The sequence below is a fragment of the Centruroides sculpturatus genome, unplaced genomic scaffold, assembly GCF_000671375.1.
Source record: "Centruroides sculpturatus isolate CEXI.00-Female unplaced genomic scaffold, Cexi_2.0 scaffold298, whole genome shotgun sequence".
Classification (NCBI taxonomy): domain Eukaryota; kingdom Metazoa; phylum Arthropoda; class Arachnida; order Scorpiones; family Buthidae; genus Centruroides; species Centruroides sculpturatus.
In genome coordinates this window covers 626,421-641,892 of record NW_019384568.1, presented here as the reverse complement: position 1 = coordinate 641,892, position 15,472 = coordinate 626,421, and the positions used below count along the sequence as shown (strand labels likewise).

General features: G+C 26.4%; 1 protein-coding gene across 1 annotated transcript in view; it reads left to right on the top strand.

Moving 5' to 3' along the window:
• The window catches only part of LOC111624091 (frequenin-1-like), a 19,822-nt gene extending 15,824 nt beyond the window's left edge, over positions 1–3,998 (top strand). The window contains exons 2-4 of the mRNA XM_023366869.1: positions 2,477–2,565; positions 3,451–3,528; positions 3,796–3,998. Of these exons, the coding sequence (XP_023222637.1) occupies positions 2,477–2,565; positions 3,451–3,528; positions 3,796–3,888 (260 nt within the window). The 3' untranslated portion in view covers positions 3,889–3,998. The remainder of the gene's footprint in view (positions 1–2,476; positions 2,566–3,450; positions 3,529–3,795) is intronic.
• The last annotated feature ends 11,474 nt before the right edge of the window (positions 3,999–15,472 follow it).

Genomic DNA, 15,472 nt, shown 5'->3' with positions numbered 1-15,472 from the left:
TATTAATAAATATAAAAATTTATATAGAATTAAATTGTTTTTTTTTTTACATTATTTTCTGTATAATTTCTGATTAAGTTAATGATTTTAATCAAAAGTATCATTCATTATCTACATCATCAATGTAAAGAAAAATAATTAAATGCAGTCACATTTTAATCTCTTTATATTATCAATATTTTCTATCAGGACTTGTTATATTCAATTAATATTTAATTAAATATTCATTCAAATACATCAATAATTCAATATTAATTGCTGATTATTATCTATTCCTCAAGCAGTACATAAATAGAAAAATTCAGCAAATAGTTTTATTATTATTATTATTATATAAAATTTATTTAAAAAATAAGAAAAAAGGTGTTTAAAAATATTTTTTATAATTTAAAATAAATTATAAGACATCAAGACATTGAGTGATTCAGTTGTAAACTCATTGAGATTGATGAATATACTTAATCTTGTAGATTATTGATGATATCAGGCTTGAATTATTAGAAAGATAATTTTAATAAATGGATAAAACATTAAAAAAAAATTTTATTTATAAAATTTACAGTTAAAAGAATTTAAGAAAGACAGTTTTTTTTTTTTACAATTTCTTAAAATATTTTAAACTGGAAAAAATAAATATAAAGGGAATTATTGGGGTGTATATTATCATTTGAATTTTTTTGAAAATCAATAAAATGATAATCAAACATAACTTATATAGACAAGCTCTTGGATGAAGAATCCCAAGAGATTTGATTCTCAACAGATGCACAGGAGGAGCCATTCAGAATCGATCCAGCAGTGAAGCAAGTAAATTACTGGCGTACAAAGCTTCCTTATAAAAACACAGTAACAATCAATAATCGTATTTTCTCTTGTAAAATAATGTACTTTTTTTTTTATTTTCATTATTTCAATAATGTTAAAAGATGTGAAGTGTATAATTGTCAAAAAATTTAATTCATTTTTGTTAAGAGAAGGGAAAAAAAANATTCAAAAACAAAATGGAAAATTAAATATGATTATATTTAATTTAATTTAGAATATTTCTAAAAAAAATTCACGAGTAGAAGATTTAAAGGAGGAACTTATATAATGAGATTCCAGTTATCCTAACATCATTTTTTTACACCCATTGTAAAGTATATTAAAATAGCAAATTACGGGAAAATTTTATACGGGAAATGACATAGAAACAATCGAAATTAACTGTTAAAGTAGAAAAATTTCAATAGTTTTCATGTTTATTAAACTAGAAAGCATTGTTATCCAACTGGAAACCATATGATACGCAAGAGCAGCAAATTTGCATATCTGGTGCTCTAAAAGTCTCAAATAAATAAATAAATAAAACATTTGATACTTTATCGAAGAGACGGATTAATTTCTAAATATCCATATTTATTTAATTCAAAGAATAAAATAGAAATCGATAAACATATTTAAGAATTCTAAAGGTATAAAAGATTGTTATAAGAAATACCCAGTCGACCCCCCCTATAACACTGTTGATTATTCCGTTTTATATGAATTCCATGTTGTACGAGTCACTTAGATTTTTCAAATACGTGTGTCGGGCTGTAAACGGCCCACGTATTTGTAAAATCTAAGTGACTCGTACAACATGGAATTCACATAAAACAGAATAATCAACAGTGTTATGAGGGGTCGACTGTAGATAGCATTTTGTAAATGATCTGATAATGCCAAAAGTATAAAGTTTCTTATGGTGGAATAATGAAAAATCTGTTATTATTTGTTTTTTTTTATGTATTTTTATGATTAGGAGGAGGTAGAGGGACCATAATTCTGGCTCAGGCCTCATCTCTCTCTAACATATTATAAATAAATATAATATTAGGATATAAACTCTAGTTACAATGATTTCGAATTGTGTAAAGTAGAAAGGTCTATTCTCTTAGAAAACAACTAAATAACATTTACAGTAATCAAACAAGAGAAATCCATTAAGTAAAACTATATACATGTCAATGCAATAAAAATAATTAATTCCTTATAAAATAGCATAAAATTACAAATAAAATATATTTTCTACTTATTAAGATTAACATTTTTTTAAAATAAACAAAATAATGGATACTTAATTTACAGGTTATATTTTGTATGTTAAATTAATATTAAAAATATATTCTTAAATTTTAAATTTAATTATGGTTATAATTAATATTCANGTTTACATATTTTTTTTTTTTTTTGGAGGAGGATTTTATACCAGTTGAAAACATTTTATTTTTTTCAGAACATGGTAAAGAATTTTTCTATAAAAGCATTTATAAATTGTTAATAATAAATGCAATTTGAAGTGAATATAGTAAATAAACAAGCTTATACAAAGGGTTTTTCTTAAATTAAGTTTTTAACCTTAATAAATCTTAATAAAAAGCTTTATATATGTATTGAATTATTTATAAATGAATTTTATGTTTTGATATATATATATATTTTTTCTTTTATTAAGGGGCTTTTAAACTTTATGATGTCGATAATGATGGTTATATAACGAGAGAAGAAATGTATAGCATTGTTGATGCTATATACCAGATGCTGGTGAGTTTTATTGTTAAAAAAAACAGTTGTAAACCATTAATATTGCTGGAAAAAAATAGGAGAGAAAAGAAAAAAAATAACTTTCTGAATCTAACGTAATATCATTTACACAAGTTTCGTGTATTATTTAAAGAGTGTGGATGTACCAAGAAAAATACTTTCATAAATCGATATGTAGTAAAGTGCTTTTTGTATAAATAACAAAATAAAAAAAATTAAAATTGTTATTTTTTAAATGACAATTTAAATAAAAATCATAATTCTTAAAAATGAATCATCATAATTATCGTTAACTTTAAATTATGATGAGTTATATACAAATATTTTGATGATTAAAATTATTTCCATCGAAAATACGTTTAATTTCCTGTATTTAAATCTGATTGGTTAAATTTGAATTTTAAATTAACCGATCATCGTGTCGGTTACTTTTTTTCTTTCTCTTTCCTCTCTCTGTTTGACGAAAGAATAAGAAAAGGAAAATAAATAAAATATATTTTTGTTAAAATAAATATGTTTACATGTTTAAAAAAAATAGCATTTACATTTTAAATATACAATTAAACAATATATTTGAGCAATTTAACTTAATTTTTATAATTTAAGCAAATTAAAATTTTAAAATATATGACTGATATTGATATATTTCTCGGCATTTAAATCTGATTGGTTAAATTTGAATTTTAAATTAACCGTCGTGCAGATTAAATTGTTTATATATTTTTTTTATTTTTAAAAGTACTTTATTTCATTTTATTTATTTGAAGTTGACTTTGATAGCTATTATAGTTTACAAGTCTAAAATAGCATTAAGTTAAATAGAATAAAACTATAAAAAAAAACACCCACCTTTCGTAACGTAAATATTATTAATTTTTAATATAGGGTACCCAAACTAGATTTGAGAATGAAGAAGATAATCCCAGGCAGAGAGTTGATAGGATTTTCGATCAACTGGATAAGGTAATGACGTCAGCAAATGTATTACCTTGTGTAACTTGACAAGAAGGGTCTATCCAATTGTATTAGTTGGCAATAGGTGCTATTGACTTTAGTCTTCTTTCCATTACCTTTAACTCATAATGTCAACAGGATTGAAGTCCTGGCGTGGTATTCTCTAATAACAAAAGAGAGTTCTAATTATATTTAATTAATTAATGGCATTAATTAAGTATTTTAACATCTTATATAATTTTATAAGTGTATTTTATTTTTTTATTTGATTTTCAGAATCATGATAATAAATTGTCCTTAGAAGAGTTCAAAGAAGGCTCGAAACATGATCCCAAGATCATTCAAGCGTTGACATTATATGCTCCCTAGGTTGCACATTATGCCTCTGGAATTTTATTACATATCATTGATATAATGATTGTTTTTTTCTCTTCATTCTCCCATTTGTCATTGGCCAAAAGAAAAGAAAAAAAAAGCAANTTAAATCTGATTGGTTAAATTTGAATTTTAAATTAACCGATCATCGTGTCGGTTACTTTTTTTCTTTCTCTTTCCTCTCTCTGTTTGACGAAAGAATAAGAAAAGGAAAATAAATAAAATATATTTTTGTTAAAATAAATATGTTTACATGTTTAAAAAAAATAGCATTTACATTTTAAATATACAATTAAACAATATATTTGAGCAATTTAACTTAATTTTTATAATTTAAGCAAATTAAAATTTTAAAATATATGACTGATATTGATATATTTCTCGGCATTTAAATCTGATTGGTTAAATTTGAATTTTAAATTAACCGTCGTGCAGATTAAATTGTTTATATATTTTTTTTATTTTTAAAAGTACTTTATTTCATTTTATTTATTTGAAGTTGACTTTGATAGCTATTATAGTTTACAAGTCTAAAATAGCATTAAGTTAAATAGAATAAAACTATAAAAAAAAACACCCACCTTTCGTAACGTAAATATTATTAATTTTTAATATAGGGTACCCAAACTAGATTTGAGAATGAAGAAGATAATCCCAGGCAGAGAGTTGATAGGATTTTCGATCAACTGGATAAGGTAATGACGTCAGCAAATGTATTACCTTGTGTAACTTGACAAGAAGGGTCTATCCAATTGTATTAGTTGGCAATAGGTGCTATTGACTTTAGTCTTCTTTCCATTACCTTTAACTCATAATGTCAACAGGATTGAAGTCCTGGCGTGGTATTCTCTAATAACAAAAGAGAGTTCTAATTATATTTAATTAATTAATGGCATTAATTAAGTATTTTAACATCTTATATAATTTTATAAGTGTATTTTATTTTTTTATTTGATTTTCAGAATCATGATAATAAATTGTCCTTAGAAGAGTTCAAAGAAGGCTCGAAACATGATCCCAAGATCATTCAAGCGTTGACATTATATGCTCCCTAGGTTGCACATTATGCCTCTGGAATTTTATTACATATCATTGATATAATGATTGTTTTTTTCTCTTCATTCTCCCATTTGTCATTGGCCAAAAGAAAAGAAAAAAAAAGCAAAAAAAAAAAAGNATAAAAAATTATTTGTCAAAAAGGTAAACAAAAAGCTAGAATTACAAGGAAGAGTTTAAAAATTCGGAGGAATACTATCTGATTGGTATCGGGTTGAGCGTCGATGTTGACGTCTCCCGCGCTCTGAAAGGTTTCGAATTGTTACCTGAAAACAAGGTAAAATCAATCGGTATTCATTATTTTCCGTCGCTTCTTTTTATGTTTGTTCAGTAAAGTGTTCGTTATCCGAACATGTGTTTGTTGTCTGATCATAAAAATCTTTTGCGAAAGTGTTCGTTATCCAATTTGTTCGCTATCCAAACTGTTTGTTTACCGATCATCCACTGTATTTTTTTAAATTTAAAAACAAATATAAATAAGAAGATAGTAATATTGGAGAAGTATTTTGTATTATTTAATACTTTTTAAATCAAAGTTTTAGTTGAAGATTATTTTTTAAATTGCTGAAATTATTAATATATTTATTTTATGACTATATTATATAATTATAGAAATTATTATATCAAATTTTATGTAACAAACTAGTATTGAGAGAGAATAAATAAGATTTAATCTGAAAAAAAAAAGGATATTAAAATTTATTTTTAAGGTATAATATCGAATTCTTAAAGTTAAAAATGTAAGAATCTTATGCTATTAATTAATAATGTTAATTAATTCCTTCATTCAAAACTTACCTAAAATAAAAAAACACTGATTACTAATAGCAAAATATTTTTAGATGTATTTTCAATCTAAAGTTAGTATTGTATCATGCACTACATTTGCTAAAACTATTTACTAAATGTCTCATAAAATACATAGAAGCTTAAGCATCTACCTACCTCTACTTTTATAATTAAAGAAAAAAATATATCATATAAAATTCATAAAATTATCAATTTAAATGGAGAAATTATACATCTATGATTAAAAACTTTTTTTTTTACAGAAAAAAAAAAGAAATATTAAAAACAGAAAAAAGGATAAAATTGAGTATTTATCTTTCATTATATTATTTAGTTAAAATCTTTCATATTCAGTTATTATAATAAATAATTAGCCAATAGAATTTCACATACTTTTTGTTTTTAGAATACTGTTTAATTGTTTGAAAATATTTGTAATTTAGAATTCACTGATAAAAACAGGTTAAAAGTTAACAGTTATAGTGTTATGATTTCTAGCTTTTAAATTTGCCGATAAAATTGTTTCTTTCTCCAATTATAATGCTATTTCTAGTTTATTTAATGAGAAACAATTTTTTAACATTACATTATAATGAAATTAAGGATCCTTAAAATGTTATTATACCTACTTGATATATATGCAGAATATTAACTGTTTATTTTACATCTGCTTCACAGGCTAATAAGCACATTCACTTTACCATTAATCATTGATTTGCTTGCACCAATAACCTTGCATACTATTACATTAGCTTTGCTATATATGTTACATTTAGCAATTCCATGACAGATTCCTTGAGAAAGCCTCATAAATGAACTGTAACTAACTACAAAAGAGTGCTTATTAGCTTGAGAGGCAATTATCCAAGCAGACATTTATGATATGTGTAACGGGTGTCAAGCAGTGATGCATTTTTTGTTTTGTCTAAGGATATTATGATGTGATTTTTAATAAATTTTTTTCACTAAACCTTAAGGAATAACTTCTAATTGGAGATAAAATAAGTTGACCAAGTAAAATTAAAAATTAGACTATCCATTCCATTTATTAATTGTTATATGTTACATAAACTAAATTTATAGCTTTTAAATAGTGAGTAATTTTAAAAATTTTCCTATGCCAAAAGTTACACAAAAATACAGTTGATTAAGTTGCAATATTCTGAAAAAAATAAAATATTGTTATAGGGAAGATATCAAATTAACAAATGATAATTGGCAATTTTTGTATTAATACTAAATTTGTATAAAAAATTTTATACTTAATGTCTTCAAAATTCTTAATACTTAATGTCACAAAAAGCTTTCACATTTAATGATGTCAGTCAGACTATCCATTATTCCCTATAGTAATAAATCTATTACTTTAAATAAACTTTTCATTTAGGCATAATTCTACTTTTAATACATATTTATACACTGTCTACATTAAAGATAAAACATTCTGTGAGAAACATTTTTGGCTATTCTATAACTGGTTTCAGCTTTCAATGAATACAAAGCAACTACAAACTGTATTCTAAACTTAATGAATTAATTTTAAATTTGTATTCTACATTGCTGATCTGTATTCAAGCTAAGGATGGCCAAAAACATTATCATATAAAGGAAAATTCTGATTTTCTGAAGAATGGATTTATCTTAAAAATCAATATTTATAAATTATTTTTATTTTTATTATTGAATTAAAATTGGCAAATTTTTAAAATTATTTTTTCATTCTTTTGTTTCTTATTTTACATAACTAGGCAATTTTCAAATTAAAGTACATGTTATCAAAATTCTGTTTTGGAAATTACACTAATTTCATTTGATATCCTAAAAGTTTTTATTATCATTTATTTTCTGATAGTGGCTGGGTGGATGAAATCACTGAACACTAGTAGTTGGTTGTGGGTTTGCACCTGACCAATAGGCTGGCAACATGGATTTTCCTGGTATTCTTTACATGCTTAACACCTAAAAGGGTCCAGTTTTCCATTGAAAGTCCTCCCAAGAGGCATCTTCCCTTAGGAATGATTGTCCTTGGCATCCAAGGACAATCATCCCAGATAGCCCATATGTTGCATTGCTGTGTTCCATCAAACCAAACCATTTTTCTGATATTAAAAAATATTTAAAAATTTTTTATGTTCACCATAGCAATGGTTTGAAGTATCTGTAGAATAAATTGTTATAGAAAAATAATACTGTAAATTTTGACAAAGCATTAAAAAAAACATAGCTTAGCCTAACTAATTTTTCAAACAATTATACTATGCTATTTAAAAATTTTTTTAAATTTTAAATTAAAATTGCCATATAATTAATAATAAATAAACTTGCTAAAATTAATTCATTTTTAAATTAGCATATAAAAGTATTTTAACTCAGTAAAATTAACATAATAAAGTGTAATTAGGACATACTGAATATGATGACATATAACATACATATTAAAGTATTTTAATTAAAATTTATTAGGTAACACTTTGGTTAATAAATTAAAATACTTAATTTGTTGATCAAAAAACTGACATTATGGTTCAAATACACTAAATAAAAGAAATCTCAAGTATTTCTAAAATTTCAGCTGGTAAGTAAATTTTTAAATATTAAAATATTTCTATAATCATTAATCATAAACTTTTACTAAATCTTTTTAATCTTAAAATTAAATCACATTTATATCCACTATCATAATATATAGTTGATGTTTAAAATATAGTAAAAGTTTCTAATCATTACTTCCTAGAAAATACACATGTTTATAACAATTTTGAAATGTTTTCTCATTAAAAATATATTTAAAATCGTAATAGATAATTGGCTTTCATTTCTAAAATGAATTTAAATTAATCGGTTTAATGGGAGATAAGTCAAAGCAACACGTGGACGATTGCTAAGGGGGGAAATTTCTATATAAAATGCACTTCTATTTAGGTGTTACACGTGTAGAAAACCCGGAAAACTCCACGCGCAAACCTGTCTGTCAGGTGCGAACCCACGACCAACTAATGGTCTATTCTTAAATTACGTAATGCAGATATGCAGGTAATCGTTACAATGAGTTACGAAGGAGTGGGATGTTTACAGTAACGTTACGTAACGCTACGGTTCTTAATCCTTGGGTAACAGAATGATTTGCGTATGAAGTTTCGTAGAGCGTACCTCCCCAGTACGGCACTTGTACTGTACTGTACAGTACTCCCTATGCAATGTATTATTCCTTAGTATAATTAAAGGGGGTTGATCGAGCATATGCATTACGTAATTTGAGGGGTGGGCACGTTATGGAGTGTTACAGTGGGTGGGTGGTTACGGTAATTTATGGACGTTCCCTGCCGGTGTTCAAGGGTTCTTTTGTCCACTGGGTCACAAGGGAGCAAAATAAAGTTGAGAAGATATATTATCTTTATAATAAAATTCTATTTTAGATTTTTCTTTATTTTTACTAATACGAAAGAATGATTTTTTTCCCTGTATAAAAATCTAAGAACGTATTTATTCAACTGCGCTGATGGAATTTAAGTTGAAAAGGAAACTTCCCTTAGGAATTTACTAAGAATTAATTCTTTACTTATTATATCTTTAAAGCCATATGATTTATATAAAACTATTGAAGTATTTATTATAAAAACAATATTTAATATTTACTTAAGACATTGTTTTTTGTTCTTGAATCTCTTACGAGTTCGATTAAATATTTAATCAGAGACCAATTTTTCTTTATATATTATAACCTATGTAAGTGTATGCAAGCACATACGTGTGTATAGTGGTCCAAAAGTCAGTTAACTGATATGGCTAATTTTTCGCCATTTTTGTTAACCGACTTTTGGGCAACTGTATATACATTTAAATTAACATGAAAACAGTATATAATAAAATTTTTTTTTTTAAATAAGAAAACAGTAATTTTTTAAATAAATTTTTCTATTATTTATTTTCTGATAATAGACGTTATAAAGTTATAAAACGAATTCCGGTAACGAGTTGCTTAACTTTCCCGGCCAGAACGTAAATATTGAGCATGAAGGGGAGACTTTATTTTAAAAACTTTTTACATTATTGATTATTATAATATGTCAAAAAGTTGAAATGTCTTTATTAATTTAAGTTCGACTCCATTTTAAGATAAGACACGTAAACCTCCTCTATCTCTTCACCCCTTTGACCTTTAACCACCAAAATTTGATAAAATAGACCCTTCTAATACCCAAACCACCCCGCAAAATTTCAGAAATTTTCGATAAAAGACACAGGAGTTATTAAGCTTTAAAATGGTTGAACAAAATCTTGCCACACAAACAAACCCACACAAACACAGGAAAAAAAATAACCCCAAATTTTTTGCCTTTCCCTACGTATCAAGGTCCCCCCCGAATCTTGGGGAGAGAGTAATTTTTTTCACCTAAAACCCCAGGCTGTTATATATTACATAGAACTCTGTTATACGTAACAGCTGGAAAAGTAAAAATTATACTGTATAAGTATTAATATCTTCGAATATATAAAAAATTTTAAAAAATTAAAAAAATAAATTAAAAATAAAGAAAGAAATTTGGAAACTTCCCAAAATATAATCATGTTCAAGGAAAGTTTAATTTAAATAATAATAATAATAATAAATGTTACTTCTTCTTATTATAATTTTAAATAAATTTTTAATTATGTCTTTAATATATTTAAATAAAATAAGACGTAGAAAATGAAGAAAAAATGAATGATCGAGGAAGGGAAATTTTTAAATTAAGTAGTTTTATGACAAAAATCTCGTAATACCTTCCGCTGTATTTTATATTCTCCATCTTGATTTTTTTTTATTTTCATTAATATTTTACTCCACGATTTTTAAATTACAAAAAAACTAAATAAATAAGTAAAATAAACGTAGTTAATCTAATGGAATTTTAAATTTACACAAAACGAGATCAAATNATACAAGAGAGGTAATTAACTAAATAAATAAGTAAAATAAACGTAGTTAATCTAATGGAATTTTAAATTTACACAAAACGAGATCAAATAAAATTGTTAAATAAATATTATGCAACTTATTCTAAACGATATCGTTAGAAATATATGCCTTCAGGGTGGAGCATAAGTCAGTTAACCGTTGTGAAAACTAAATTGATTTCTTACTCAAACATAGTTATTCATCACGTTTAATTTTGTAGAACGAACGTAAAGGACTTAATTTTAGGGCCCTGTTGCATCCCAGACACGAACAATAATTATCCTGGTGGGCCCCTTCTATCTTAGTTTGTCTAAATTTCTGGACAAAATAGGTTCTCGCCCCGCCTTTAATTTTAATTTTCTGGGTTTTATTCACGTGTCTAACGCCTGAATAGGGTCCAGTTTCTTATAGAAAGTTCTCCCGAGAGGCACCAATTTTTTTTTTGCAGATCGCCCACGTGTTACGTTGCCTTATTCCGTCAATCCAAAACAGTTACAAGTAGGGTCCCACCTGTCTTCTAAATCCATTTCAATCGCGACAACCTACCAGTGTTCGATGGTTTTATCCAATTACTTACTGGTAGGCCTGACTGTTTATAGTCCCATCTCGCTTTTTCTGAGATTGATATAACTATAGCTTCGTACTATATAGTTATGAAGTTTGCGATTTGTATATACAGTATATGCCCACCAGTAGCTGAGCAGATAAAACCGCTGAACACTGGCAGGCGTTTTCTTCACCTTTCTAACACCTAAACAGTGTCATCTTTCTATAGAAAGTCAACCGGAAAGTATCTAACCTTTTGCATATGTTGCCCTGTCTTACACCACCAATTCAATCCCAAATTTTCACTTGTCTAAGGGTCTCGAAAACTCATCTTCAGCAAAAGTCTAGTTTTCCTCTATCAGAAGCAATTCCTAATCGTAAAATCTGTGGTAACGTCAATAGGAAATTTCTGTAAGAGTCTAAAATGACAGATACTTTCCTCCGAAATCTCTAGAGATGGAGGAAAAATGACCACTTTGTCAGTCAAGACATCATTTAAAATAGAACAAAAACCATCTCGATAAACTTCAATTCAAATTTTTTATAAGTTCTTTTAATACCCAAAACGTAGAAAGAAAGCTTCAATAACGAAATTTCTGTATTTCACGACAGGAAACGATTTGAATATTTTTTCATTTATGCAAATGAAAAAAAAGGAAACAAATTGATTACAGAAGACGATTCTATCGCGCGCGATTTCTCCTCGATCTTCACTCAAATTTCATTTATATTCGCCAAGTATCGAAGTGAGAAATTCACTCACCAAATCACCTATAATTATAATTTAAATTAATTAATTAGAATTTATTTAAAGATATGGAAATTTATAAAGTAAAATCTTGTATTTTAGTAAGGTCCATTCTATCAATAAATATCGCATGTGGAAAAGTAGATGAAGATAGATTAATTTAGAATGTTATAATTAGTTTTGCCAGGAATTTTGTCTCGTTTCGTAGCATTAATTTATGGCTGCATCTGCTATAAATTAACTCGAGCTGTGCTAAAATCTGCAAAGATTTTTGGTAATTTCATTCGCGTAGTTAATAGAAAATTACATAGACTTGATTATATAAAATTAACAATATATAGTTATACTGTAGTTCCTATTCTAGGTTCTGTTACAGGACTAAGCGACCTTGTTGAGTACCTTGTGATAGAACTTGTAAGGAGAGGACTTCCCCAGATCCCTGGCCTGTAAGGATAGGACTTCCCTAGATCCCTGTGATAGAACATGTAAGGATAGGAGTTTTTAGATCTCTATGATAGAACTGTAAAGACAGGACTTCCCTAAATCCCTATAATCAGGAACGTTTCTACTTGAAACGTACACAAAACAACCTCCGAACAACGTCCATTTTTTAAATGTTTTCATCGGTGTCCGCCGTTCAGAGGTTGGACTATGATAATGTTGATTTATTTGCATTTAAATTTTTCGAGTATTTTACTAAAGAAACGGCATTTTTTTTAATATAAAAAGATTAATGTACCGTAAAAATCGTTACATACATTTATTCATTTCATCAAAAATTCGTCTAAGATACTAAATTATATTTGTACAATTGTATAAATTATACAGTTTAATATGATTTGTATATAAATAAACTTATTTATCAATCTGTCTAACATTTTTATTTGATAAATAAATTATTAAATGCGACATATTTTCTTTTTTGAATTAATCTTATACAGTAATACCTGTGTTAACCTGACTCTCACGGTACAGAATATATTTTCCGGTTTGAACAGGTTTCACTGTAAATATTAGTTAAAATTGAATAATTCGTCCATCTTTATTGGAATTCTCCAGCATATTCGCTAAGGATTTGTACTGTAAAACTCAATGGAATATTTAGACAACTGACCAAAATTCTCTCTTATTACATTCTAAGGAACATAACATACATTGTGCTTACGTACTTCCCAGATTAAACTGGGAAATGCAAACATGGGAGTAGTACAGTACATGCCAATGGCTATTCTTCGTTAATTGGAAGAACAGCAGGACGAACCGATTAATGTTTAGCTAACCGATTTAATACACAATAATTTGACTAACTTTACTGCTCTTATTTTTATATAAAGACTTTATTAATATTTATATAATGCTGTATATTTGTTTTATATATTAATAAAATATTTTTTGATAAATTTCCTGGCTTGTTTATAGAATATTTAAATTAAAAAAAAACAGCTAAACTTTGCTGGCATTATTTATTTTCATCCCTAATAATTGATACCACTACCTTTAAAGTCTGTAGATTGGTTCAGATGTTATTAAGGATTCGGGATCATCTCACCCGAACTAATGATCCGATTTTCCTGAAAATTTCTGTAAAAATTCCTCTCTGATACATAAACTTATCTGCAAAATTTCAGAAATTTTTGACGAAAGGGACGGAAATTATTAAGCTTCAAATTAGGTAAACTAAATCTTCCCTCCACACGCTAACATCCATAAATACAGAAAAAACTCTCAATTTTTTGCATTTCTCAATGTTTCAAGGTCCCATGAGTCCAAAAATATAAAAATCTGAGGGTGGTCATACTTACTTTCCGTTATATAACAATCTGGAAAGTAAAAATTAGATATTTTGTTACTATGATTACTCTTGTTTCTACAAGAAATATGTCATCGCTCGATACTTACAGATTTATTCGTTTCAGCAATACGCTTTAAGAACACCTGAAAATAAATAATTCAGACAGATTAATGCAATTCCTAAAGGTATTTCTTATAATATATATATATATATTTACAATAGAAGATGTATTGTATGGTTAAATGATAATCCATTCGTAAGTTCTAACTAAAGCCATCATCAGGAGAGTAATACAAATTGAAAATTTTCTCTAAATAATTCTATTTCTTTACCTTATTAATATTTATACTGTTTAACGTATTAAGATGCTAATTTATACTTTATATTTTAATTTAAACGATGTTTATTAATACAAAATAAATAAATCTTTGTTATTTTAAGTTGTTAAAGGAATAAAATATTCAATATATTTCTGAAATGTCATTATTTAATAGTAATTTTAATGTTGAAAAGTGTAGAGAGATTTCACAGGAAACATTCGAAATATTTATAAAATATTTATACAAAAATCGAAAAGAAGATTACTTTTAAACAAATTTACTACTGTCAAAGAACGGAGAGAATATATATTAATCCTTGAATAATTTCGAGCTTTTAGTAACATCGAAAGAGTTAATTATAATCTAAATTTTCTTATTTTTATCACATATGTTCTGTTAGTTTTCTGAAATAACTCAATGTTAGTCCTTTGGTGTGTCTTGTTTCTAAGCAACCAGCTCTTACGAACAACCAGGGGTAATTTTACATAAATAACGTTTCTGTAAGTAAAGCTTTCATTTCGATCGATATATACGTTTGTAATACTTTTACTTTTTTTATAATCGTCAATTTTACGCTTATTTTAAAATTCTCATCACGAATATATTGTCAGATTTAAACGTTGTANACATATATAAAGAATCCTAGAAGATGCCACATATATAAAGAATCCTAGAAGATGCCACATATCTAGAGAATCCTAGAAGATGCCACATATCTGAAGAATCCCAGGAGATGCCACATACTTAGATATTAAATTGTTTAAATATGTGAAATATTCCAAAATTTTCTTTCAGGCTCATTTGATACTCGGATATGATTTGTGTTTGTATATGTAGGGTCTATTACAGTTTTGATTTCTATGTACAGTGGGTGATCGGTTAACGAACATAATCCGTTCCAAGACTTTGTTCGTTATCCGAATTGTTCGTTAACCGATTATCGATTTACCATAGGTTTTTATGGGAATTTGATTAATTCGTTCCGGAGACTCCAAAAAAAATAAATAAATACTTTTTTACTACGTTTATTTATATGTAATAGTAAATATAGACTACACATATATGCAGTCTTGCATTTTTATTAGTCATGTTTTTTCCGTTTGTGGGGGTTAAAGAATCTGTCCAAGTCGATTGCTTTTCTCTTTTCTTCAGAATTTTTCGGAAGTAATTAATAGTATTGTAATTGTAGAGATTATCAACCCCCATTAACTTTATTCTGGTTTGGATGCCACTATAATAATAATCAATTAAAAAAACATTAAATAATACAAGTAGATAAAATATAAATAAGTAAATAAAGTAAAAATTTAATTAAGAAATTATCTTAAATTAGTTCTTATAAAAGTGTAAAAAAATGTAAATAATTAGGATAAAAATAATTAAAATGG